Source organism: Lepidothrix coronata, unplaced genomic scaffold, assembly GCF_001604755.1.
Source record: "Lepidothrix coronata isolate B3197 unplaced genomic scaffold, Lepidothrix_coronata-1.0 Scaffold107, whole genome shotgun sequence".
NCBI lineage: Eukaryota > Metazoa > Chordata > Aves > Passeriformes > Pipridae > Lepidothrix > Lepidothrix coronata.
The window spans coordinates 1277125-1304769 of NW_016690287.1; the positions used below are offsets into that span (position 1 = coordinate 1277125).

Sequence of the window (27645 nt, forward strand, 5' to 3'; positions counted from 1 at the left end):
TCAGCCAAGAAGACAGGGCTGACACGTTCAACTCAAGGTCATCACAAGAGCTGCAACTCTGTTTTCACTTTGACACAGAGACGGAGCCAAAAGCACAATCAGCGAACCACAGCGTGACACTGACGCGCTGAATTAATCACCCTGTGATCACTCTGCTTATTGTTATTTTCCTACTTGGTTAATTTTCCCTTACCTGAAAGTCAGAAGCCCAAGTGCCTCTAAAGGGTTAGCAAACCTCCAGCTCCTCAACGTGGCATACATTTCTGACACAGTCGTTCGATCCCAACTGGGTGCACTGCCCAGCACCAGAGGAAGGGAGCAGTTTTGATTAGTGCAGTGGTAACGATAAAACCATAAGATTCTTCTCTGTTGCTCTGAGAGTCTGGAAAAGAAGATTAGAAATTCAGTTTGAAATCAAAACCACCTGGAGCTTTGTGTAGCAACAAACTTTATTGTGCAGAGGGGCCAAGTCACACAGTGCACTGCTTTTCAGCTAAGTACGTGTTTTCCTTGGGGTAAGATATCATTTTCTGCAGACCAGCTTTTATAAGAAAAGTGATACTTATACTCTGGATCTGTCAGCCTTAGGTCATATAAAAATGAAGTGTCAAAAGACACACACTTATGATTATTTCACATCCCAAGCACTCTCAATTTTCTTCTCCGCTATCTGTGTTGTTGGTGTTGTTTGTTTTTACTGTTGTTGGTATGGGGTTTTGTTTTGTTTCTTTGTTTGTTTTTTCCACTAAGAAGGTACAGTTATCACCAGATAAATTATTGTTACATCCATCTGCTATATATTGTCTCTAACTACTGTAGACACACAGTGTCATTGCTTTCATTTCCGCCCTTGCTTTGACTGTTTAAAGCAGGTGTGCCTATTTTTAATGTATCTGCATTTAAAATAGGGCTTAAGCACATCCATGTGCACACACAAGAACAGGAGCATGTGCACATGCACACACACAGAGTGTGATTATGCCTAGCACTGGTATGAGTTTAGAAAAGGGAAGAAAAGCTCCCAGCAACTTCTGTATCTGTTCACAAAGCCTAGCATGCCATGCTTTGCTGTACTCACAAAAAAGGGTGCAATATACCAAATTCCTCAAAGAGATATTAGATATCTAAAGGACATACTGATAAAATGATCAGTCATCACACCATATTTCACCACAGTGAGAAATGCCACAGAAGAATTTCTGCTTTATACGCTCTGATTTGCCAACAATTCGGATGTCTTTGCCTCATGCATATTAAATCCCAGGTTTTGACACACCAGAAAACAGAAAAATAAATTCCCCTTGAGAGACAAGCCCAGACTATCTCATTAATTTGATATCAGAGCCTTCAAAAGCAAGCTCTGAAAGTGCAAACCGATGTCCAGTTCATATAAATCATTACCGAAATCAAGAACATCATTTTTCTTAGTCATATTTGATCAGATTGGTGATCTGTCTACTTAATAACATAACATAATTGTGACTTCAAACAGACATAGATATTTCAGAAGGTGTGAGAAATCTTATAGAAGGCAGTAAGTAAATAGTTTGTTTCCAGTCAAGCATTTAATTATCCAGATGTGTAAACAGAGCTCAAAAATCCAAGTGTTTACATTCTTTCCAAGTTCATCATCCTTCTATTTGTAGTATTTTGGGACGTTCTTAGCCAAAAAAAATGTCTTAGCCACACTCTAACAGTCAAGATTGTGTCTTTCACAACTCATAGCAATGAGTTCCTTTGGCTCTCTATGCACTACAGAACTTTTCTCCTTTGCCATTTTGAATTGCCAAACGTTTAGGAACAGAGAGCAGCAGCACAAGGATGGGCACGTTTCTTACTATAACAAGAGTGAATGTTAATTTCTTTCCTTAAGGAAAATAAGCTTATAGATGTATGCAGAAATGAACCTAACTGTGATACAAATTCTGTTGTGACTTCCAGTAGTCATTTCAGGAAAAGTATCATTTCAGTAATCACTTCAGGAAACAGCTTCAGAATTCACAGCTTGTCTAAAGTGACAGTAGATAAATGCCTTTGTGAGTGTGTGAAGTCACACACAGAAAAAGATAAAAGCAGGCCTAAGATTTCATTGCCTCTCTTGATTATCTTATGTATTTGGATGGCATTCTGCAGGGCAGTTCACCTAAAGGACCTCTTTTACATGTTAACTTTAAGCAGAGGTTTAAGCTTTCAAACAGCATTCTCCAAAGTAGACAATCTGATGTTCAGATTAAAGCAGCTAAAGCTTCTACTGAGCTTGCAAAGGGAGATAAGAAATCAATCCTTGTATCATGTTTTCTAAACAACAGGTTTCTCCCTCTGACTTTACTCCAGAGGCAATGTCATTTTCTCTTTCCATGCTTTAAAGATCAGAGACGAAATTAAAGGTTGGGTGGGGTAGGGGTTATTTAGGTTCTGATTTAAGCTTCTTAATTGTAAGAAAAGTTAACATATACATGTAATAGGACATTTAAAATCGATGGTAAAAGTATTTTGCATACACAGCATCTGAAGATTGTTATGCTAATAAGGACATTTCTTTGGCTCAACAGGGATAAGATGCTAATAAACCCTCTTTATTGATAAAAATGCAGTTTATGTTTTTTTAGGTAGAGTCATATCTAAATTTCTCTCCATATAAGATCTAGATTAAACTATATACCCTTCTGCTTAACACAAATAAACCCCCAAAACCCCAAAAAACCTAAATAATTCAGTAATTTTCAGTTTAAGTTTTCATTAATCCCTTTAGCTAAATGAAGAGAACAGCTTCTGTGACAGCTTTGTTAGCTGGTATTAATTGTTACCTTTTTTTTGGGGGGGGGGAAATGGCAAAAAATGAGTTTAAATGCATGTGAGATTCCTTTGTTGTTCATGTTCAGTACTAAAGCAGAATAAGACAAAAGGCAAAAAGAGGAAGGAGCAGCAAAGTTAGAAAATACAAATTTCTGTCCCCTGGCACTGATTTTCACTTGGAAGTTTCTCTGCCATGGACAGCCTAGAAAAGTGTGTAGCATTAGTCTTTTAGACTTCTTCCACTATTCATCCAACTGGAAGCAGCCTTTCTAATCACAATTCACAGCAAAAGTACTCTTGTGACCACTTGTATGCAAACTAGATTCTTACCAGGAAAGTGGCAAAAAGGGAAAGGGAAGCTGAAAGAGAGGAAAAAGGTAGAAGGAAAATGATAAAATAAAGATGGTAGAAACCAGACTGTCATCTTCCTAGCTCCAAACCAGTCTCTGATCCCTACCCTGGAACACACTCTTCACACTGGGATACTGGGCTGTATGAGGTTGGAAGAGCAGCCTTCATCTCAGATGGCTAGTCTTCCAGGGTTTGTATTTCAAACACAGTAATCCTGAAAGGAATCAGAGGCTCACATCTGAAATGTTTGCAGAACTCTGCCAAAGCAGCTGTCAGTAACTAACAAATTCCCCTCCTGGCACTCTCTTGTTTGGTTTGGTGATGACACCAAAGATCACACAGTGTAGGGCTGTGAGGAGCACAAGAGCCACATGGTGAACCTCATTGCCTTCAGTCCCACTGAACATCTTCATTAATCAACATCCAAGAGATGTGTGCCATGGGGACCAGTGATCTGAGCTATCTAACAGAGACACAGGAGTCTGAGATTCAGCTACTGGGAAGACTTTAGGTCTGGACCAGCTGCTGGAGAATACCTTGTCCATGTAACACGAAGAGGCCCAAGCACCAGCAACCAAATCAGTGTGGTTGTGAGCCTTGGAGGATCGTATGCCTGGGTGTCAGCAGCTGGGGAGAGCAGTAAAATCTGGGGTCAGCTCCTGTATAGACTGTCTAAGCCCAACTACTGGAACAATCAATATTTTTTATGATATATCTATATATATATATATATAAATATGCATGTGCACATATTCCACCAGCAGACTTGGATCCTGATCAGGCAGAGAGGAGGAACAGAATCAGGCTGTCTGTGCTGTCTGTTTTGTGGCACTGTTCCGTTTGGGCAGTAAAGTACAGCCTTTTCACTCTGTTGATTTACTGATATTATCAGGAATACATGATCCGCCTCTGTGATGGTTGAACCTGGGGACACGTTCCCACAGCAGCCTTGCATTCATAGCACAACTGGATTCAACAGCCTGTAACAAAGACAAACATGCAGCTGTCTGTTTTTAACCACTGTTTCTTCCTTTTCTATCACTGGGCTAAGAACATTTTCTATCCATTCACATATTCCCTCCACTTCCAGTAGAATGAACAGCCTGAGAAAGGTTTCTTGTGTCTTCTGACCACAGAAACCCATGTATCTCAAAATCGTATTTAAGGCTAAAAATCTACCTAGATTCCTTTCTTTTTCTTGACGTATGGAAAAAAGGAAGGAGGAGATCTTTAGATATCATGGCCATAATGTGTTTGGGTACTGATATGTTACAAATCTTTTAAAGAAAGTCTCATGAATGAGGAAGGTAAACAAAAATTGCAGGCTGACAGATTCCCCTTGATCACTAAGTACTAAAAAATGTAATTGTTTCATTCAAAGCCCTTTACCTTCATGATTCAGTTGGTAGATTAGCTTTGCCTACAAGACAGGATAACAGAAAACAATTAAGAGTGGAAAAACACTGGACTTCCATTCTCTTTCCTCCAAGAATCTGTTACTGAACTTATCAAAGCTTTAACTCCAAACTGGTGACTTTCAGTGGTCTCTTCCTTTCATATTCCCATAAAAGGATGTCATAGGGTCTACCCTTGCCTGTTCCTTGTTATACCTATTGAATGAACTTGTTATCTATGAATTTGTGTATGGTCTTCATGAATGTGATGACATTGTCTGCTTTCACAGGTTTGTGACAGTAGATTTTAAAAGCTCACCACTGACTGACTTAAAAATTATTTTCTTCCCATTGACAATTGATTTCCTACCTGCTTTCACTTAATGTCCCTAGTTCAAATATTGTAGGAATTGATGAGGCATTCACCTTGTCTATCATCATCATGATTATATAAAAATTAATCATGCACACACAGATACCTTCTAGTCTTTTCTCCAAACTACAGAGTCCCAACCTTTTTAGCTCCTCTTGGTCAAACAGCTGCTTAATCCCTTTAATGATTTTAGTTGCCTTTGTCTGTACATTTTCCACACCTACTGTGTCTTTCCTGAGTTGGGGAGACAAGAACTATGCAGCACACTCAAAATACAGCACAGGGTTTTAGGCAGCAGTGAAATGGCACACACTGGTTCCTTCTTTACCCTTCATGATGACGCCCAATATTTTATTAGCACTTCCAGGTGTTGCTGTACATTGCATTCACGAGTTCAGGGAAATATCAGAAGTAATGTCAAGATGTACTTCCTGCATTCTAATTGCCAGTTCTGAGAACGGTGTCACGTAAACATGCTTAGCTATTTTTTCCTTAAATATACCCCCTTAAATTTATCCACACTGAAGCTCATCGGCCACGTTTTTACCAATTTTTTAAGTCCTTCTGGATCTTTCCTCCATAGCACAGTGGCAATCTGGCAGAGTTTAGTACCATCTGCAAACCTAGAGATTTCCCTGCCCACTTCTTTCACCCTGTCATCAATGAAGGTACTGAATAAAACTGGTCCCAACCCTGAGCACTGGAAGACCCTGCTAGTGATTCCTCCATTCTGAAAATCCTATTTTAAACATTCTATCTTTGCCTTTAGCCAGTTTCCTTCTAAACCCATGGCAAAATAATTTCTTTCACAAGCTGTTTTTTGAACATCCAAATGTCTTATGTTCACCAACCCCCCAGTATCCATGAACTAACTGACAACCTCCTAGGACAGCAACACTTTGATGAGGCAGGATTTCTATCCACAGAAGCCACACTGGTTCTTTCCTGACAAATTACTTCATACTTAGCTAAATTCTTAATGATCTTATTCCTTCTTACTTGAACCCACCATTTCACCATGAATAGAGATCAGAAGCACTGGCCTGAAGTTCCCAAAATCACTCGAGAGCATATCTTGCAGCTGGAAATTTTGCTGACACCTTGTCAGTGCTGTGGCACCGTGGCCACCCACAATAAAATACTGACATCCCATTCACATTTCAAAATAAAATAAAAAAAACTCAAATCACAGATCCCATGGTTAATAAAAATAATTTCACATTTCATCCTGTCTTGTTAGAAGTTGAGGTAAATATCAAATACAACAGTAAATTCGTGTTTAAAAAGAAAAAAAAAGATTTTAAAAACTCCAAGCCATCAACATAGAAATCAGAACAGAAAAGTCTTCTTAAAAGATACATCATATCACACTGAGAGGGCTGAACTGACTCTCGGTTATTTAGTTATTGTACAATTAATGCACCTTTTGACCTTTGATGGAGGATTAATTCACACAATTAACTGTCATTAGTAAAATGGCTCTCTGTAAGCACCAAATTCCCCTCTGATTATACCCCAAATTATTTTATGCAGTACATAATCCTAATTGGTAGTATAACATGCACATAGCTGAGCATACTAATCTGCCTCAGTATAAACAGTGTGGTTTTTTTCACTTTGTCTTCATCCACCTTCTGTGAAAGCTAAACTTTACATACTTCTTTCCTTGCTTATAACTTGAAACAGATTTTTCAAATGCCATTTAACTACTATATCTGAAGTCTGAATGTATAATAACTGAGAGAGGCTGATTTCCATTGAACCCAAAGGTGTTCTTTCTGATACTGATATAGATGTACTGCATCACCTGAAAATCTTATTTTTTGAACCAAAAAATAGTTTCTCGCTTCAAAGACATGAAAAGATACAGTAATAGAAAGAGAAAAACAATCCTTTTCTAAACTGGTAAAATACACAGCCTCCTCCAGGGGCCTATTAGGCTTTGCTGTGATATATTCTCTTATTTAGAGGTGTTAGTTCTCACATCAGTCAAGCTTGGCTCCTCCAGAGGAAAATTTTGTTTTTAAAGAACTGGATACACCTAATTGTGATCGATAGGATAAGTACAGCAAGTCAAGAATGAGCAGGGCTACCTGGGTACAACTTACAGCAAGAGAGAATGTATCTGAGAAAGCCTTGCAATGTGCTTCAGGCACTCTTGGGTTGGCTCTTCAAGATCATCTCTTCTTTCTTCAGGTTCAGGTTTAATGAACTCCAGATTAGTTTCTGGAAAGTCAATCTTTATTAAAAGAAAAAAAAAAAGAAAGATGAGAAAAAAGGCAGAAATGATTTTAGCAATATGTATTGTCAGATACAACTGTCAATAAATGTTATCTTGGATTTGTATGGTAAGTATACAAAAATGGGACAGAAAGAAGAAAGGATAATTATTTGGGGATGCTCATTGTATGTAATATGTTACTTAAATGTTTTGGTGAGAAATTCAGTCTGCAAAAATCAGTGGAAGCTAACTTTCCTGAGAGAATTTCATCTAGTGTATTTCAGTTTTATTAGAACTGCACAGACACAAAGCTGAAGCAACCTTTTCCTTTTCTCTTCCTTTCCTGGTTTTTAATGGGATGGTTTTTAAGTGGGAAACTTTCACTAATGTAGATTTGGGGGTTTTGGGGGGGTTTTGTGTTTTAGTTTTTTTTAAAGTAGGTTTACTTATGTTTCTATTATCATTTCTGGATGTTCAATTTCATATATACTGTAGAATATCTACCAATTTTTCAATTTCATATATACTGTAGAATATCTACCAATTTCACATTTACATGTGGCGTCAGAAATTTAGGATAATGTTTTTGAAGATACAGAGAAAGTAAACATTCAACTAAAATTACAATGCTTAAAGTACTTGATAGTCTGAGTACATACTTGTCTGAAAACTCAGGTTGTTCTTCAAACATTTGCTAAATTTGCATCCTTTTTTAGTTTATTACTGCTCAATATATGTATTTAATATGCAACACTCTTCTAAAGGTTAAAAAAGTTATTCCCTACAAAAGAGTCACATCAGAAAACCAGATCATCTTTAAGGTCCCTTCCAACTCAAGCTATTCATTCTCTGAAAATCTATCTTTATGACATTTCCAGCATGTTCCCAAATGGTGATACTTCCACATGCATGGGAGTAACTGAAAATGAGAGATCCTGTTCCATTTCTTTCAGTAGAGAGAGATTATAAATTAATAGCCATTTACTGTCTCAACATCCCTTTATTATTAATAGGGGGAGCTATTTTAAGGCATGGTCTTTGACTGAACTCCTCAGACTAGAAAATTCCCATTTGCCTGTCTGTTAAAACTAGGCTATTTTTAGGCCAGGCTTTTTTATCTGTATTACCTGCTTTTACATGTCATTTGCTAATAGATATTCAGCTTTTCAATACAGAAAACAATTGCCTTTGCCCTTTAAGTATCCAGTTGCAAACATAACCTGGAAAGGTGACAAAACTATCATGCAGACAATGTATTTTCAATGCTGGGAGCTCCATTCTGCCCAGAATGAGTGAGAACTTTGACCAGGGCAATGATTGTCCCCATGTACTCGGCACTGGTGAGGTCACACCTCAAACCCTATTTTTAGTTCTGGGCCCCTCAGTACAAAAAAGACATTGAGGTGCTGGAGTGTGTCCAGAGAAGGGCAATGGAGCTGGTGAAGAGTCTAGAGATTAAATCATATGAGGAGTGGCTGAGGGAGCTGGGGTTGTTCAACCTGGAGAAGAGGAGGCTCAGGGGAGACCTTATAACTCTCTACAACTCCCTGAAAGGAGGTTGTAGCCAGGTTGGGGTCAGTCTCTGGTCCCAGGCAACCAGCGACAGGACAAGGACATAGCCTTAAGCTGCACCTGGGGAGGTTCAGGTTGGACATCAGGAGGAATTTCTTTATGGAAGTGTTGTCAAGCATTGGAATGGGCTGCCCATGGAGGTGGTGGAGTCATCATCCCTGAGGTGTTCAAGAAGTGGCTGGATGTGGCACTTAGTGCCATGATCTGGCTGACAAAGGTGATGATCAGTCAAAGGCTGGACTTGATCCTGGAGGTTTTTTCCAGCTTCAATGATTCTGTGATTCTGTGCTCAGCATGTAGTCATCAAGGAGAGCTACACTAACACCTATTAACAACTGCTTGTAGCCACTTTCCTTTATGCTACTCAGTCTTACTGCAAGCTGTGTGTTACACTCACAATGGCACACAATTCAATAGCATCAGAGGAAAAGCTCAGATTTGACAAGGCAGCTGTAAGTCAGGTACCAAGTCCTTTATTTGTGTCAGAAGTATTTTGGGAACCAAAACATTCAGGTACTGACTCACTAACCTGTGTCAAAAGTATTTTTGGAACCAAAACCATAACAACAAAAATTACCTTACAGAAACCTTCTCCAGCCTTCAGAGGTGGTTATTTGGTGTGGAAAGCATTAGGCATTTGCCACTGCACAGAATTACAGACTGTCACCCTGAAGATTAACACGCTTTCTTTGTGTGGCCTTGAAAACCTGCCTTCTTGCACTTTGTCAGAAAACAACCCTTTGCTTTGCTTTCTGGCTTTCTTACCTGCAGTGTGACCGAGGTTGGCGTGCTGGTGCTGCAGATGCCCGGGGTGATCATTGCTGTGGGTGTGCTGCACAGCCTCATGCTGAGCAGAACAGTGCCGTGAAGGAGCCGCCTGCGATAAACACAGAGGGAAACAGGCCAACGGGTTTTACTGAAATTACATCAAAGGACGTGGAACTGGAGAGCTTAAAAGACAAGCAAAAGGAGAACAAACCTTTTCTCTTTATGTGACTAGTACAAATCTGGCCTCGATCAGGAGAGGTTGCATCCTGGTGGTCTCACTGCTATCTGTGCATTTGCAGGGTTCATGACACAAATCACATTCCCAAGACATTCTAAGCCAGCTCTGCACTTTACCACTGACTTCTTGTGTGACAGGCATTGCCCTTCAAGCTAGATGTAAAATAAGGATAATACTATATCTATGTAATTTCTATCCCAAGATTTAATTTTGAGGACAAATATGTTAGAGACTGTGAAGTGTCAACACAGTGTAAAAAGTGGAGGGCAGCATACATTTATTCTACAAAAAGAAGAAACTCATGGTAATCTACTGCAACCATGAAGGATCCTTGCTGATTTTATGTTCAGATGGCAGGGAGGAGAGAGTATGATATCAGAGTCTCCAAAGAGCTGAAAGAAATTCAAGTGGGATAATTTGTACCACATATACCACATATGGTTTTTGGACAGATGAAAGATTATGGTCTGAAGTACCAGTCTGAGCACTACACATACAAGAAAGTCTTATCAGCAAAACAGGCATGCGTGTGACCTGCAGATAAGAAAACCAGCACGATTTGGCATGTCAACACAACTCAGTCTAGAGGACTTGAATAAAATCAGAAAGTTTGGGTGAAAACTCTAAGCATAACCAATTGACTCAAATTAAGAATGCAGTACCTGAATAAAGAAAGATATAGTACCCTGGATTTAACCTTTCATTTCACAGAAACACCGAGTATGCTGAGTTGGAAGGGAGAAACATCGAGTCCGACTCCTGACCCTGCACAGGATCATCCCCAAGAGTCACACCATGTGCCTGAGAGTGTTGTCCAAACATTTCTTGAACTCTGTCAGGCTTGGTGCTGTGACCACTTCCCTGGGGACCCTGGTGCAGTACCCAACCACACTCTGGGGGAAGAACCCTTTCATAATGTTCCACCCAAACCACCCCTGACACAACTCCAGGCCATTCCCTCAAGTCCTGTCACTGGTCACCACAGAGAAGAGATCAGTGTCTGCCCCTCCTCTTCCCCTCCTGAGGAAGTTGTAACTGCAATGAGGTCTCCCCTCAGTCTCCTACAGGTTGAACAGACCAAGTGCCCTCAGCTGCTCCTCATATGGCTTCCACTCAAGGCCCTTCACCATCTTTGTAGCCCTCCTTTGGACGCTGTCTAAGAGCTTAATATCTTTCTTATATTCTGATGACCAAAACTGCCATAATATTCGAGGTGAGGCTGGACCTATTTGTCCATATCTTAATGATTAGTGAGGTGAGAAATTTGATTATGTTCAGCATCTCTACTTTTACTGACAAATAATTTTTATTAATATCTTTTCAAACACTGCTCAGTCAAAAAAACTGAGAAATGCACTAGATATCCTTCTACCCATTGCAGCAGAAAGAGCCAGTCAGACAAGTGAGGTTTGAATGTCCAGCTTTAACCTAAAAGGAGGACATTAGAGCTACAAGAGAATCCAGATGAACTATTTGATTCTAGCATGAGTTTGCAATGTTGCTGTATGAAAGTACCTCTTGAATTGCAAACTGAAATAAATTGCTTAAAGTCACCTGAGGAAGGTCTAAGAAACTCCCACAAAGTCATTGTTATAGTCAACATAAATTAGTATAAACATAATTCAGGACTAATTTTTCTTTTTCACCTCTCAAGCTGCTCATGTTGGTGCAAACATTTTATTTTACTGTGAGAGCAGAGCTCAGGAGGATTAAAGACAACCATTTTCTGAAGTTTCTTTTGCAGCTGTAGGTACATTTACAGGAGAATGGAGGCAGAAAGAGCTGTGATGTGAACAAGAGAGCACTTGAGGGAAAGCAGCAGTTGTGTTATATGAAGTCTTTCTCATTTAGGTAATTGATGTGAATGTGGAAATGATCAACAGTGATTCAAAGTTGTTTTCCTGTGATGTGTACTCAGATGACCTTTAATAAATGAGTGGCATCTCTTCAACCATTCCTTTGTTGACAAAGATTTACATCATCATGTGAACTAATTGGCACTTTTGTTAGAAGGGAGAGGAGTAGCTTAGAACAAATGAACATGAAGACTAAATTATCCTTCTGAGCTCTCATTACTGCTAATCACTTTCATATTGTGCTCTAAAACTATGGGGGGCTTTAAAGAAGAAGCCATACAGTGGTTTTTTTTTCAAGGAAAACCTGTGTAGACAAAAACAAGAAGTAGCACAGACCTCAGAGGTACCGTAGATGTGTTTGAGACATTTCCTGAGCTCATTATTTCAACTCATTTACACCCAGTACTAATTTGGCTAAAGATCATCCAGGAAGATAAGGAAGAATTATCAGATGGGCTTCTCAGGGTCCTCATCTGGAGACACAGCAAGTAAAGCAACGTGCCTTTGCTGGACTGAGACAATTTCACAGATTAAAGCAGATTACAGGACTGTTAGTAAAACCAAAAATGTTAAACCACCTCCACAGCGTGGAAATAACATCTTCTAAGAAAAAATGAATTTTATGAGACACATTAATGCCTTGTATATAAAGCAGCCTAATTTATACAGTTAGAAATAAGTGAGCAATTTATGTATCTTCCATCAGTAAATCACTCTTTGGACTAAAGCTAGACTGTAAACACACAGGAGACATTTTTTAAAAGATCACATCAGCTGGGAATTAGGGTGTATGTTTCTGAAGCACAGCTTTCCCTAGCAATCCCTTAGGCACTGTACACTGCACAGTCAATATTCTTCCATCATTATTTTTAGAAAAAGAAGCAGGAGAGTGTGCAGCATCCATCTGAAAAGGAAGCATCACCATGAGCATGATAACCTTTCCTGAATGGACAGGTTCCTCTCTCTGCCACCTGGTTGTGCTGATGACAGGCAGGCCACTCCTATTCTGCCTGCCAGTCTTCCCATCTGTAAGGTGAGGCCAGTGACAACAGCCATCTAAAGACTGTGTAGTGATCACAGCCATATCAGAAGGTGAATAATCAAATGCACCTACTACCATTTACTTTTTTATATGCTCCTGCATAACCAGGGCAGATGGAAAGCCCTGGAATTACACAGATCCTCAGCTCTTGTTTATTACCAGAGATAAAATAAACTTCCCATCTTATCACAGAAGAGGACACTATTATTAAAAGGCAGCTCAACGTATCCTAACTTAACAAAGTCAACTTGTATCCTGAAGTCACATGGCAGTCTTCCCTCACCAGGCTCTGCAAGAGAAAAGTTTTGTTGCCTGCTCTGTCTTGATTTGGAAATACCAGTTCAAAATAAATTGTGGTGTTGGAGTCAGTGGAGTCAGAGCAGTGGGCACTATGGGGGACATTGCAACTCCAAAACTGCCCCAAGTGATGGATTGTTCATTAGCTCTGGATCACTAAACTATTCAGCCCAAGAGACAAACACAGTTTCTGATGTGAAGGAAGGGAAAGTTGACACACAGCCTCGCAAACACTTTTTGAACTGCCTCTTGTGTCTAGTAAGACTTCTTGTTAGAGAAGCACCATCAAGGGCTCTATTGGCAATGATTTAGGGCTACTATCTGACCTAACTCAGCTCCTTGATAAGGCTGAGAAATGCAGATATGGAGGCTCACCTACTGGACAAGTTGTCAGCTGCACTCATTATTACTGTGTTCATTCCCAAATGTATATAACATTGGAGTTACTGTTTAGGCTGGATGTACCAGGAAAATTAGGACAAAGTACTGTGTAAAAATAACGTAATTATCCCCAAACCTGACATTATAAGTCTCAGAAATTCAGAGTTGAGGTTAAATCCAAAGCTCCTAAAATATAAAACTCCCCATAGCTTATGACCCAAGCAGTCTTAATTCTGCATTGGAATGACACTGTGAAATAACTACTTTATTACAATTACAAATACTACAGAGCCCTAGAAAATTCAAAACAGAGATAAAATTTTCAACTGCAAAGTAATGCTAAGTGTCCTACAGACTTTTGTAAGGGCCATAACTTCCATCCCCACAGCTTCCAGTTTAAATAACTTCCTTAAATTTTTAGGTGATCAAATACAAAATTATCAGATTATTTCAGACTTTTAAAACAAATTTGCAGTTACATTCCTGATTACTTCCTAAATTTTTCCTCAAAAATGTAAAGTTTAAGTTTACAAGCAATAACTGCCAGGTAAATAAGTACATTCAGGCAACCATTGGAGAATATTTGTAGGAAGTAACTTCTAAAACTATTTGTACAGAAACATCCAAAGTTGATAGCATTAATCCCAACACATGTTTGATAAAGACTTTATATCCAGCAGCCAGTTATGTGATAAATCTGCACACTGCAAGAAAACTAGCAGAATTAGAGTTCAGGAAGTAATTAAAATTAGGCAAATTTCAAATTTACTAATCATCTGTTCACTGACAAGTGTTTATCAACAACAACAAACCTAAAATAGGCCAAACGCTTGAGAAAATTTTTAGGTATTGTGTGGTTTCAAAATGGGCTAGGTATGAAGAGATTGTAATAAAAAAATAAAAATAATATACTTTAAATAAAGATCTAGATTTTTGCTTCTTTATAAATGTATATATATTTCTCATACACTCTGCTTAGTATTTTTTTAGAGGAGAATTGGAGTGCTAAAATCTCAGAAAACAACTACAGCCCTTTAATCTGGCAAGAGACTTTGACATGGTCTTGCCCAACAACATGAGAACCTTCACACTTCTTGAAAGAGAAGAATAGAATTTGTATACTTTATATGTTAAAATATGTTCATGTTTTCTTAATCTTCAGTTGAAACTAAACATAAAGAATTAAAATATGAAGGACAGAAGTAACCATACAATGACAATAATCACTTTGGAAGAGGAAACAGGTATAAAATTTACAGAGATGAGTAAATTGAGAATCTTTTAAAATAAAGTGTTCTTTTGCCCTAAATCACTAGCAGATCAAGATTCTTAAGTAATATCTGGCAATAACCCAAAACTGGTCCTTTTTCCCTTCTCTCTTCAACATAAGCCACAATGAGCTTGATTGAATTCCTGTGTTTTCAATCAGAAGATACAACGGGACACAAATGAGGAACTGTATTTTTAAAATGTTTGAAATTTATTGTGCTTCTCCAATATTTAACAAAACAATTTGGATTTTTTTTATTTTTAAACAAGCATCTGAATAGAGAAAGAGGGGCCACCATCTGTCCTTATCTTCCCTGACCCTGAGAAGAATGATCCTGAGAAGGGACCAACTGAGACAAGGATTTGAACAAGAATGCTTGATGACCCAGGTAAATACCTCAGGGCTCCTGGCTTCTTCAAAGAGCTTACTTCTGTCCTTTCCCCAATAAATTAAATCCTGGACATGAGAATGCTAGGACTTTCATAGAACTCACATTCACCTCTGAGAAATGTTCTCTTTTGAGAAAGTGGTATTTTCCAAGCTAGAAATGTTTTGTCAAAGATTTTCTGGTCAGATTTCTTTAATCTCTTTATATACATTTACAGAGTTTGTTATTTAGAGACCCTAATACAATAATCTCTGCAGTAATACAAGGTGTTCTTGACATATTAGCATGACACTACAGGTACAAATCTTTTCTTGGTACATACTTTCAAGTTTGGAAGTACTTTTTTGAAATAAGTCTTGCAGTTTAGTTGCATTCCAGCAGCAAGGGGACTTTCAGGGCAACTCTTATTTTTAAACCAATCAGTCTATCAATTGAAATCATGGTGAAAGAATAATTCTGTGGAGCTGTGGTTGGCTAAAAGAGGAAAAAAGCATTTAGGTTTCTTTGTGTTAGTAATTACTATAATTGCAAATGACACAGCTATCAGATTGGGGGGTGTTGAACATGCTATTCCCAAATCATTCCTCCCCAACAACTCACCCTTCATTTCTGCTTTGAGGGGTCATTGCAGCAATGATCTCTACAATTACATAGAAAATGCAGGGAAAGTAGCCCTCTATCCCCTTCATTGTGCTCATTGTGTGTGCCAGGAAAGAATGGAGCCATTTTTCAGTAAAATCTTTGAAACTGTCTGGGTGATTTGGAGATCTCCTCAATGAAAATCAACATGCTTGCTTTGATGGCGTATATTAAAAAAAAAAAAAAAAAATCACAGGTTGCCGAGGGCTTTCAGAACTTCCAAAAATCATTACTTTTGGACTCGAATGCTGAAAAATAAGAAAATCTCTAGAACAACACAGGTCCTCAAGAAGAGGATCCCCACACAGGCACTGCTGGAGGTAAATGGAATAAGTGTCCCCCCATTATCATGCCTAATGCTCTGCTTTTGAATGAATGTACTCAGCACATATCAGCTTGCTGGGGGTAAGGACAACTTAACTCTTCATCTCAATTTAGATTCGCAGCCAAGATAGAGAGATTCCAAGAAAGAGAGATTCTCTATTTCACCCTAAACACCAGGATGGTAGAAATACTCAAAATAAACATATTGCATGTTTTGTTTAAAAAGACATAACGCAGTCAAAGAATGAGTGATGTGCTCTTCTGGAAGCTAACTATGAAAAGTAATTGAATAAATTGCCCAAGCAATCCTTGGAGCAGAGATTGATGTTTCTTTCCTTCCTTCAAGCCAAGTGCTCTAATCACTAAGTCAGAACAGAGCAGAGTAACTGAATTTTCTCTAAAAACATGGAAAAAGCCTCTAGCCCAGTCCAACCTATTTTCTAAGCCTCTCAAGCTTCAAAGCTCGGTGAAACACAAGGTCTTTCAAACGTGGCAAATTCATATGTGCAATCAGATATTTTGTTTGTTTTATTTTGCTTTAAGTGGTGATTGCCATGACATAGAGAAGTAGATCAAGATGTCTCAATGTGAGGAAAGAGCTATAGTTTACAGATGGATGCTAATGAAGGAACCTGTACGTGTTGGACGTACCCATCTATTGCTCAGAGGGTATGCAGGGCTGTGGGCTACTAAATAAAAATTTTAGTATCATTGCAAAGACTTGATCTAAATTCAGATGTCACAGTGTTACTAAAATATGTTTAGAACACTGCAGAAAATTTACCTTCGTTTCTACAACATCACTGCAGAGAAGTTCAAAGCTACAAGTACTTTTAAAGTATTGTTACATTGTGTACTGTGTAGAAAGAAGAGGTTAAAAAAAAAAGGAGAAAGCTTCTAAAGTGGTGTGGAGAGGGAAAGGTGCTCATTGTGGTCATCACTAACTGTCCCAATTTAAGCAGAATGAATGAGTGTGAGAACAGAAAAAAAACCACCAACCATTGTGAACAAGAGGCTGGGCTGAAAAGGATTTTGCAAAGCTACAGGAAAGGGTTCAGCAAGGCCTTTCAACATGCCTACAGAACTTTATTGTAAGTGTTAAACAGTCACCTAAGCCAAGTTTAAAAACAATGTATGGCAAAGAAAGAAAAGCTTATGGATGGGCCTCTTACTGGGACATAAAAAGCAGTTTACTGTGACTGTCTCAGTCTTATTACTGCAATGTCCTGAAATAAGTATTTCTGTCTTTTTATATTTCTCCCAAGTTGAGTGCGATACTTTTCAAGAATGGTCTTAAGCTGTCATACAAGACTGAACTTACTCTTTTGGATACAATGGGGAGCATGTCCAAGCAAGCACTTCTGTATTTTTAGAGGCACTGTTTACTCCCAGTAGTTTTATTGTCAGCATAGTTTCCCTCGGAAGAGCCTTTATTCGTAGAGGAAAGTTGATTCTAAAAAAAAAAAAAAAAAAATCAGAAAAGAGAAAAATAGAAGTTAATAAAAATTGAGCATTGTTACCACAAGTGAGTTCTTTCTACATTTTTCTAGATGCCCTAACATATATCAAATTATAAATTACAGGAGTCACACTCTGAAGGAAAATGCAACTGACTGATCCCTTCAATACATTGAGGATTATTTTCACCCATTAACTTGAGTCCCAGTACTTGAGAAGAGGCAGATAAAAACTCATTTACTTCAGTGGTATCCACCAGAGCTGACAAAGGCAGGAAAAGCTTAGTTAAACTTTGTTTTAAATATTACCTTATTAATGAAAGGTTATTTCAGAATAAATAAACCCCTAAGAGTGAATTGTAAACCAATAGTTAGTTATTTGCTGTCTTGTGTCTTTAGAGGAAAACACCACTTAAAAAAAATAAATATTGCTTCTGAGTAGAGTATGATAATAAGTCTCTTGTTCAGGTGTGCTTTACTGGTGTGATATTTCCCAATCATAATTTACAGACAGATTTTGTCTTAACAGCAATGAGCAATTCACGTTTTTTAGTGAAAAAAATCAGTTTTATCAATATTCATCTCCACCTTGTATTGACCATTAGCAAACTTGGCTGGTCATTCCATTTGTTTACACAGTTTATAAAAATTGATTTAAATTCATAACTTAGAATAATTCTAATAAATCAAATACTTTCATGCTGTATGGATAAATCATGCATAGAATTACCCAGACATCTGCAGGTTTGTATTTTCTTTTTTCTGAAAAGATTGTATATGGTGGACAGTGCATTTCTAGCTTTTTTTCATGTATATTCAGTGCAAGCTTAAATTTCTCAAGTGGAGAGGAAAATTAATTACACTGTTTCTGTATAAACAAAATCAATATAAGGAGCTAGAGGCTAAAAGAATTATTCCACATTGACAACATAATCATTAAGAAAACAGAAGATCTGCATAATGGAGATTAAAAAACCAAACCAGAAGATAAATGTAAATAACATACACTGGCAGAGCAATGCAACTCTCAGCATTTTGTCAAAGGTATAGTCATACTCAAACAGCAAGCAGAAGTAGAAACTGTATTTTAAAAGTATAGTAGCCTGAAAAGTATAGGACTTATGGGTACCAGAAATGATACATGGTAACAGTAGAAGGTAAAATTAGCATAAGATTTTGGTCCTATCTGTCAGATTGCTTCCAAATCTGTCAGATTTCTACTGAATTTGAGAAAGTTTCCTTGAATGAACTGAGGAGCCACTGAAAGAAAGTAGATGGTTTTCAGCTGAAATTCTGAAGTACTCCACATTAGCATTAGTGTCAAAATTTCAGACGATCAATCCTAAACATTTGGAAATTATGCAAATTTGCATACCTCTCTCTTTGAATACCAAAGCAAGACAGCCATTTCCCACTCCTGATTAACAGGAACAGAATTGAGAAGCAATTCGCAACTGTCGTCCCACGTGTCCCTGTTTACAGCTTTCAAATTTGCTTTCCCTGTCTCACGCCCTCTTCCTTACTCATAGTTAGAAACAATTACTGGGAAACAACTGTTTCACATGCTAGAGATGGCTTGTTCTGCCTCTTTCACTGACAGGCCAACAACACTGCCCTTGTGACACAAAAATGTTTGACAAAGAGTTGCACTTTAAAGCATCACCCATGCTGTGAAGAGACAAAAAAAAAATAAATCAAGACGCGCATTTTATGATACAGACAATTGTTAATGTTCCTAGTGGACCTGGGGCAGTGAAAAAACCCTCACAATTTGAAGAAAGCAAATGATTGCCAGAGTTTCCCCAGGAGACATTATATAGCACTACTTCCAGCAGGAAAAGAACCTGGAAACTATGGCAAGCTACACATCCCAAGAGTTAAAGTATGAGCCAAAGAGGACCAACATTTCCCTTCCAGTGACATGTGATACGCAAGGTAGGGGAATATCTGTATTGCTTTTAGAACTTTGATTAATATATATCTTAACTTACCCAGTTGTCTCATCCTTTCTGACTGTATGAGGCTGAGTCAAATAGATGACTAAGAAGAAGAAAGAGGAAATGGAACACTGGCCAGATATAAGACACCCTGTGGGTGAACAATTTCAACAGTAGTCGAGAAGAACAAAGAAGCTGCTCGCTGAGAAGGTGTTATTCACAGATATTAGATAAAGTTATACAGCTTAATTCAAGGCCAAGGGCCTAATATCATAAAAGCACTCAACACAGAAGAGCTCTGGGGCAACCCAGGCTGTGCCCTGAGAGAGTGTAAACAAAACAGACAAGCCAAATAAAACATGGAGAAGAGGGAAAGCCAGTGCCAAGAAAGTATCTGAGGTGATGAATGATGGGCTTAACGTTAATTCCATACCTCATGTCTGCAGGTTCAACATAAATTATGGAGGATGGAAAAGGTGGAATAAATATATTAAGAGCAACCAGCTAAGAGAAAAGACAGAAGATAATATAAGAGTCTCAGTCAGTGAAAAATGAAACTGGTGAGAAAATAAGAGGGCAACTTCTGGACTTTACACATTATGTGCTAAATGGTTTTAGTCTGTTCAAACTCTGCACCATGGAGACAATAACGCTTTTCAAAGACAATACACAAGTTCTAAAGCAAAAGCATACTCTTGAAAAAGTACAGACAGAAGAAATACTGAACAAGGCAACCTCTGTACATAGCAAATGATTCCCATCATTCCCAAGAACATTCTGGGAAGGACTGAATGTGGTAACGGACTTTAACAGAAGCTCATGTTTATACATAAAAACCTATCAACTTAAGGTTCAGGTGCTAACTGGCTGAAGCACTTGAAAACAGAAACTAAATACATGAAAATCAGCAAATAAAGCAAGCCTTGTCTTTGGCAGAAGCTCCCTGCCTAGATTCCTAATCACCCAAACACTACTCTCCATATTTTTTCTCCTCTGTTCAAATCAATCTTAATCTCAGATCAGGACTCATTTTGAATTAGCTAGTTTTCTTTTTTGGCCTGATTCCTAGCTATATAGAAAATATCTGACTTCCTAATGTAATAGAAGCTCTTCCTGATGACCTTTTACCACATGCATTTTCAACAGCTGTTATCAACGGAAAATAGTACAGAGGTTAGAATCAAAGTAGCAAGAAACTTTACAATAAAGACATTGTCTCCTCTGTAAACTTTTTATGCAAACATATTCCCTTCTGTTTCAAAAAAGGTGATATTACAGCCAAAAGATAACAAAGAGTGAACACAGCTCGGTTAGAGTTTTGAGTGATACAGACTTCCTATCACTGTATGACATGGAAAAACAATTTCAGTAGTATCTACTTCATTAAAATACTCTACTTTTTTAACCAATTTCAGCTTGAATTCTTGCAAAAAAGTATTAATTAGTGTTTGCATACACCTATTTATTTTATGAAAGAAAAAACAGCCTGTTCCTACATGTTTTAAATTATGCCAACTAGGCACACTGCACCTTCAGTGATAACCTATACTGTTCTTTCTCTCTGTGTATGTCCAAATATTCTAAATATACTGATTATTCTGTCAAGTTTAGTGCTGTTTTTTTAATCTTTCTTAGAGGGTTAGCAGCACAAATAGCAAAGAACCATATTGTCTCATTATAGAACTGTGACAAGTATTTAATATTTAAAATAAATTAAAAACTACATAAATATTTCCTTCACTGTGCATAGAATCAAGAATGGATTGGGTTGGAAGGGACCCTAAAGACCATTGGCCATGGGCAGGGACACCTTCCACTAGACCAGGTTGCTTGGAGCCCTGTCCAACCTGGCCTTGAACACTTCCAGGGATGGGGCAGCCACAGCTTCTCTGGGTAACCTGTGCCAGGGCCTCACCACCCTCACAGTAAAGAATTTCCTACTGACATCTAATCTAATCCTACTCTCTTTCAGTTTAACACTCTTAGCTGATTTAAAATTCTCATCTGACATCTGCATTTTGATTCAAAATAGCATCTGTTCACAAAACTCAGTTCTGGACACAAGGTAAAACATACAAAAATAAGCATATCTGGCTCCCTGGATTCTCAGCCTGTGCTTCTGGATCTCAGGACATTAGGCTCAACAAACCTTCCCTCACATTTTGAGTCTTAAAAAAATGTAGGCCATTAGGTTTGAGGTGGAAAATATGTGAACACCTTTAATGGCTGAGGGAAATGTTGAAAAGCCTGCCAGACAGATATAAACCTGGGAGGTTTTACTTTGGAATCTATTAGAATTGGATTTTGAAAATTATTTTTGAAACTTAAGCAACAATAAAAAGTAAAAAGGTGCTCTTACAAACTGATACTATTCTATAAACCTCTAGATCTTGTTTCTGATGTTAAGAGCCCCTTAAAGCATCTGTGACCTATGAAAGAATTTGGTGTCCATACTTAACTGCTTCTTTTTCCAAGAAGCATTTGGATGGAATTGCACACATTTAATAATTATTTTTGCAGGGGGAGAGGTTTCAGCAAAAAGCCTGAAGCATCAGTCTGACTGCTTTACATTTTCACGAAATGGAAGAAGAGCAGAGTTCCTGTTTCAGTTACAGCTAACAATTTATTTCTACTCTATCTCGTTACATTTTGTTTTAGAAAAGGTTTTGTAAGATGCATTCCAGAAAGGCTTCACCCACATTTTAGAAGCCAAATATGCTCTTAAGAAATAAAACCCTTCCCTTACACTTCAATTACATCTGCCTGCATGCACCATAAGAATGTACTTGATCAAAACCTGGAGAAGGGGAAAATGCCTACAATGCATACAAGAATGATCCAATTTTTTAAACACACGGACAGCAGTTGCTTTGCAATCATACAAAAGACTGAGGGTTATACACTCAAACACTCTGGACTCAACTGAGGCACCAAAGCAGATGTTAAGCCCTAAAAATACCCATTTGGATGCCAGCAGAAGTGCACCCATTTTGTTTCTTCATCACAGGGCAGACCTACTGCTGTTCCTATATCTGTTAGGAGTGCTGTACAAGAAGGGTGTGCAAAATCTCCATTAAGACAGAGATATTACACATTTGACATAAAAAGGTCTTCTCCCATATGACCAGCTTGCAACTCCTGTGTGTCTTACATAAAGGCAAAGAGAAGTTATGAATTACACTCTGTATTCAATTGTAATTTAAAAAACCACCTTTCAGATTACTTGTAGCCTTTGCTCAATTCTAATGTAATCAAGCTGCTTTCAGATTTAGAATACAGTAAATACTGATGCGAAATACCAAAAATTTGAAAGACTGTAAACATAAACATGTCATGCTCAGGAAGCTGAAAGAATTTCATATTACTACCAAATCACCAACAAAAGCATACTTCTTTCTCATCTATTGCAAGTATACTTTTTGTCATCCCATTGCCTTAAACAAATGTTGTTTGAGTGTGTGCTTTGTTTTTCAGGGGAATTATTTTCTTCAAAGAAGACAAGCAGGTGAGAGGTAATAAGTAATTTTCACACTAAACTTCCAGTCTCAAACGAAAGCCTTCATTTTAAAACTGAAGATCCTTCTCATAAAAAACAAACACACAACCCTCCAAAACCAAGCAAGCAAAGAAATAAACAAAACCCCAAACGAACAAACCACAACAGCCTTGCTGGTTTGTAAAAAAGAACCTTTACAGAAATATTACAATGAGTTTTCAGGCTGGATTGCTTATATACTAGAATTGGATCCAAAAGGTGGAATTCCTCAAAAGAGGACAGAAACACAGCCTTTAGTTGCATCTCCTTTTGGTTCCAGTATTCCTCCACGATGCCTCCAGTGAATAAAAGCTGCTCTCAGATCAGACTTGCTTTAGTCCTCTTTCTCTTCCTCTGGCTACCCCACTTCTTTCTCACTTCCATCTCCCTAAGTTTCTGTGAATTAATTTGGTCAGGAGAAGATTCATTAAAAAGATGTGGGTGTTTGGGGTTTTTTTTGTTTTGTTTTTTTGTTTTTTTGTTTGTTTTAAATGAATATTTGATTTGCAATATCTGTCAGACAAACTTATATCAAACACAGACCCAAACTTACTTCTCGTTCCAGTCAACCAGGAAAAAGAAGGATCTTCTAACTGGAGTATTTTTGCAAATCTTCACTTGGCATATTGTCTTCCCAGCATAAGTCAGTGAACAGGAAAAAGAGAAAACTTTGTAGCTACAAAGAGGGGAAAAAAAAAAAGGAAACAGAAACAACAAAAAAAGATTAATTGTAATGTACCATGTCCAGCACAGTAAATTTGGAGTTAACCATTCAGAAACTTGTGAAGATCCATCCTTACATGAAAAAAAGAATTCAAATAATGAATCTCACATTAATGTGTGCGTGAAGGGGAGTTTATTTTGGGTTGTTTGTTTTTTTAATTTTTCTGAGTTCAAAAAAAAATTCTTAAGACATCTAAGTTCTCTTTCATGTTTTTGTTATTAAGACTAACTTTTTTTTTTTTCTTCATTATTGCATTGAAGGAAACTTTGGACATAAGTTTTGAAGTGCTGCTACTTGCTTGTCATACAGTCAACAGTAAATCTCCCACCTGGACAACTGTGAGAAGCTCTGGGGCCCCCAACATATGAAGGACACAGAACTGCCAGAGCAGGTCCAGAGGAGGCCAGAAAGATGCTCAGAGGGCTGGAGCATCACTCCTATGAAGAGAGGCCAAGAGAGTTGGGGTTGTTCAGCCTGGAGAAGGCTCCAGGGAGACATCAGAGCACCTCCTAGTACCTGAAGGGAATCTACAAGAGAGCTGGAGAGGAACATTTTACAAGGGCATATAGTGACAGGACAAGTGGAAATGGCTTCAAACTGAGAGTTGGTTCAGATTAGGTACTGGGAACAAATTCTTCCCTGTGAGGGTGGTAAGGCACAGGTTGCCCAGAGAAGCTGTGGCTGCCTCATCCCTAGAAGTGTTCAAGGCCAGGTTGGATGGGGCTCTGAGCAACCTGGGCTAGTGGAAGGTGTCCCTGAACTAGATGATCTTTAAGATCCCTTCCAACCCAGGCCATAGTATGATTCTATTTATAATTACTTTTCCCAACCTGTAAAAAAAAGGTTACTACTTAAGGGAATCTATACATTCTTTACAGCAGAAGCATTAAAGGCCTCTGTGTTAGTTTTCTTCAGATAGTTCTCCAACAGCCTTCATAGTGAAATTTGGGACTGGGGCTATCTGTTGTTTCATATTCTTCTTACTGAGATCTTTTAAAATATTAGTCAAAATAAACCCATAGAATATAAATAACTAATGTTCTTAATGAGTCTTGTAACTTCCAGATCTTCCTGCCAGTCTCAGCTTTAGATCTCATTCTGTACAAGAATAATGAGCATAGAAACAATCAAATGGGAACAGGAAATTTGAAGCAGTCGCAGACTGAAGGTGCCTGACTTTGTCATATTTATAAGAATGATGGCTGATCTCTTCCAGAACATTATAATAATTTTTATAATTATTGTAGCAGATTTGCTTTTCAATTTATCTTTTTGTTTTGTTTTGTTTTTGTTTATTCCAAGAAAATGATCTGTAATCTGTAGTACCTATGAGGCATCAATGCAGAGAGAGAAAAAATACTTTGTAAGACTAGGAAAATGCTTCCCCTAGAGTCCAAACATTGCAAACAGCTGGAGGATAGTTCAGGAAGTGATAGGTTTTAATACAATCAAGTTACTAAGTATTGCTGTTTAAGCAGAAGTACCAATACATAATATAGACATATTCCTGATTCATAAATCATAAGGATCTAATCCTGGGAAGATTAATGCTTACACAATGTTCATTCTGACTGAAGTCAAACAGGTTGCTCAGAGTGCATGCACTTCAACCCATTTTAGGTCTCTGCAGAGCATTTTCCCTAAGTAGCCTCCCTGTGAATTCAAAGACATGACTCCATAGTTTTGTCCCAGAGATCACTTCATATCACCCAGATGTAGACAGGAACCTGATTGGTTTTGGCTGTAGAAACAAATGCAGTGAAACATGAAGATAGCAGTGTTATGCCACTGGCAGCAAATAAGGCACATCTGCTTGGAATTTAAATGAAATAGAAAAACAAACAGATAAAAGAAACAAGAAGAAATGAAAATAAGTAAATAAAGGTTACCAGTTTTGCAATATTCTTCTGCAGCTTATAATGTCTGTACTGATCTTTTTAATGAGGACAGTAAGACATATTCCAGTCCTCATATAGACATATTCCTGAGTTACTGTACAGACATTACAAGTTCCATAATAATGTTGAAATTGAGAACACAGATACAAAAATTGACAAAAAAATCAAACAACGAAAGTGAAATTTAGATGGATTTGACACCTCACGAACGTGACCCTGTAAAATATGAGACAATTCTCCATTATCTCAAAGAATTAAAAGAAAAGCCATTTATCATGTATGTTTCTATACTTATGTATAGGAAAACCAATGTGAGACAGACAGTGAGGGATGTCAAAATTCTACCCTTTAAAATATATATATTATATGTATAAAAAATATATACATATTATATATAAAATAAGTATATATATTATATATAAGCGGGGAGATATATACTAACATACATATTAAAAAAAGCAGCAAAATCATTAAATGTGACCTTCAGGAAAGGGAAAATTAGATCCATGACATAGTCAGCATGAATTGATGCAGTGCAGAAATAAGAATGGGGAATATGCATGTGATTGATGTTACTGAAAATACTTGAGGAAAGCAGGTGTCAGAGTAGCAGTCCACGTTAAGAAATCCGTGCTTGGAAAGACTGGAAATGGGAGATTAAGGAGGAAGAGAGATTCTCATTTTCACATACTCGAACATAGCACTGAAGTCATCAGTGGCCTTCAGGCCATATGTAATTTCAAATTATTTTGGTATAACAAAATGCAGTGGGAATGGTATAACCATTTGAAATCAGGATAGTGATTATAGTTCTGCTTTTATTATCTTAACTAACACAAAGACTCTTAGATTTTTAAAAAACTGCTAATTACAGCTAATGCTGTATAATCTCTTGCTCACAGTCTAATACAAATTAATCCACTGTCATTTGGAATACAACGTAAAATGGAAGCAAGGGAAAATTAACTTTGAGAACCACATTTTGACTCAAAAACAATGCTACCAGAATGTGGTCCCTTTTTCCTCTTTGAGCACACTGGAGTGGTAAGAGAACACCAGTTTTGCTCAGAGTAGGAAAAGCAGATATTTAAAAGAAGAGACAACTACTTCTACCAAATTTTACCAATACAAAAGAGAATGCTCCAATCAGCTTTTTATTAAAGTTATCTCCCTCTTTCTTTTTTATGTTACACTGCTATACCAGCTATACTTGGATCTGCAAACTACATTTATTTTAATCACCTTCCATAAAGAGGATAGTCAATGCAGATGCTTAGCCATGTAATGCTGAATACACCAAGAGCAAAAGTTGCTGAGAAAGCCTCATTCAGGTTGGGCTGAAGCAAAATCACCCCTCTCTTTAACTGGGTAAGCTGGCCTCCAACCCTTCCAGTTACTTGTGCTGCAGAGACCACACAAAGCCCCAGCCCAAACTCTCTAGGCCTGCAGTACACCCCCATTCCTCCTTCCCACCGAGCAAGTCAGTCATGGAAGCATTTCTGAACACACCCATCAAGGCCAGTGCTCTGAGGTTGTTTCTATTACCATCCTTCCACATTGGTCAAGGGCAATCAGCCAGGCTACCTCCCTGATTCTCCATCTACCTATGGGGCCTGGAAGTGTCCTAGCTAGTCAAGCTTAAGTAAATGCACTTCATGCTAGAAAAACAGTAGAAATACACCCACTCAGCCTCTAACATTAACATAAAAGTATCACCAAAGCAACAGAGCTAAGCTGGTATCTGTGAAAAATATGTGATGAAAGAGTGTTCTTGTGAACACTTGCTGGACCTCCTCCTACCTGTTCACCCAGGCTTCTGGGATGTTATGGGCAGCATAAACAGTGAAGCTGAGCTGGGAATCGAGGCTGATGTCTGCACAGGAAGGGCTTTTGGGTATGCTGGCAAGCTGGAAATTTGCATCAAAGCTGCTGCTGTAAACATGGATGAGACGAGAGATGGCCACAGAGAGCTCAGTCACAGCAGCCTCTATTAACACTGAGAGGAGAGAGAGAAATAAATAAAGGTTACCAATAGGTCATTTATGAAGAACCATATTTATCTTAAACCATCAGTTAGAGCTTTCAAATGCTTCCCTAATAAAATTTAATTAAAATGACATAACCTACCAACTGAAGCCAATTAGCCATCTGTGCTTCTGAAAGCAGCCTTAGCTCATTTCTGGG

General features: G+C 38.0%; 1 protein-coding gene across 1 annotated transcript in view; it reads right to left on the reverse strand.

The window, feature by feature from the left end:
* PIK3C2G (phosphatidylinositol-4-phosphate 3-kinase catalytic subunit type 2 gamma) overlaps nt 1-27645 on the reverse strand; it is a 195756-nt gene that overhangs the window by 118631 nt on the left and 49480 nt on the right. Inside the window, exons 10-15 of the mRNA XM_017823912.1 lie at nt 27262-27457; nt 23393-23515; nt 17232-17363; nt 9473-9584; nt 7023-7153; nt 194-382 (exon numbers count right to left, since the gene is read on the reverse strand). Coding sequence (XP_017679401.1) covers nt 194-382; nt 7023-7153; nt 9473-9584; nt 17232-17363; nt 23393-23515; nt 27262-27457 — 883 coding nt within the window. The remainder of the gene's footprint in view (nt 1-193; nt 383-7022; nt 7154-9472; nt 9585-17231; nt 17364-23392; nt 23516-27261; nt 27458-27645) is intronic.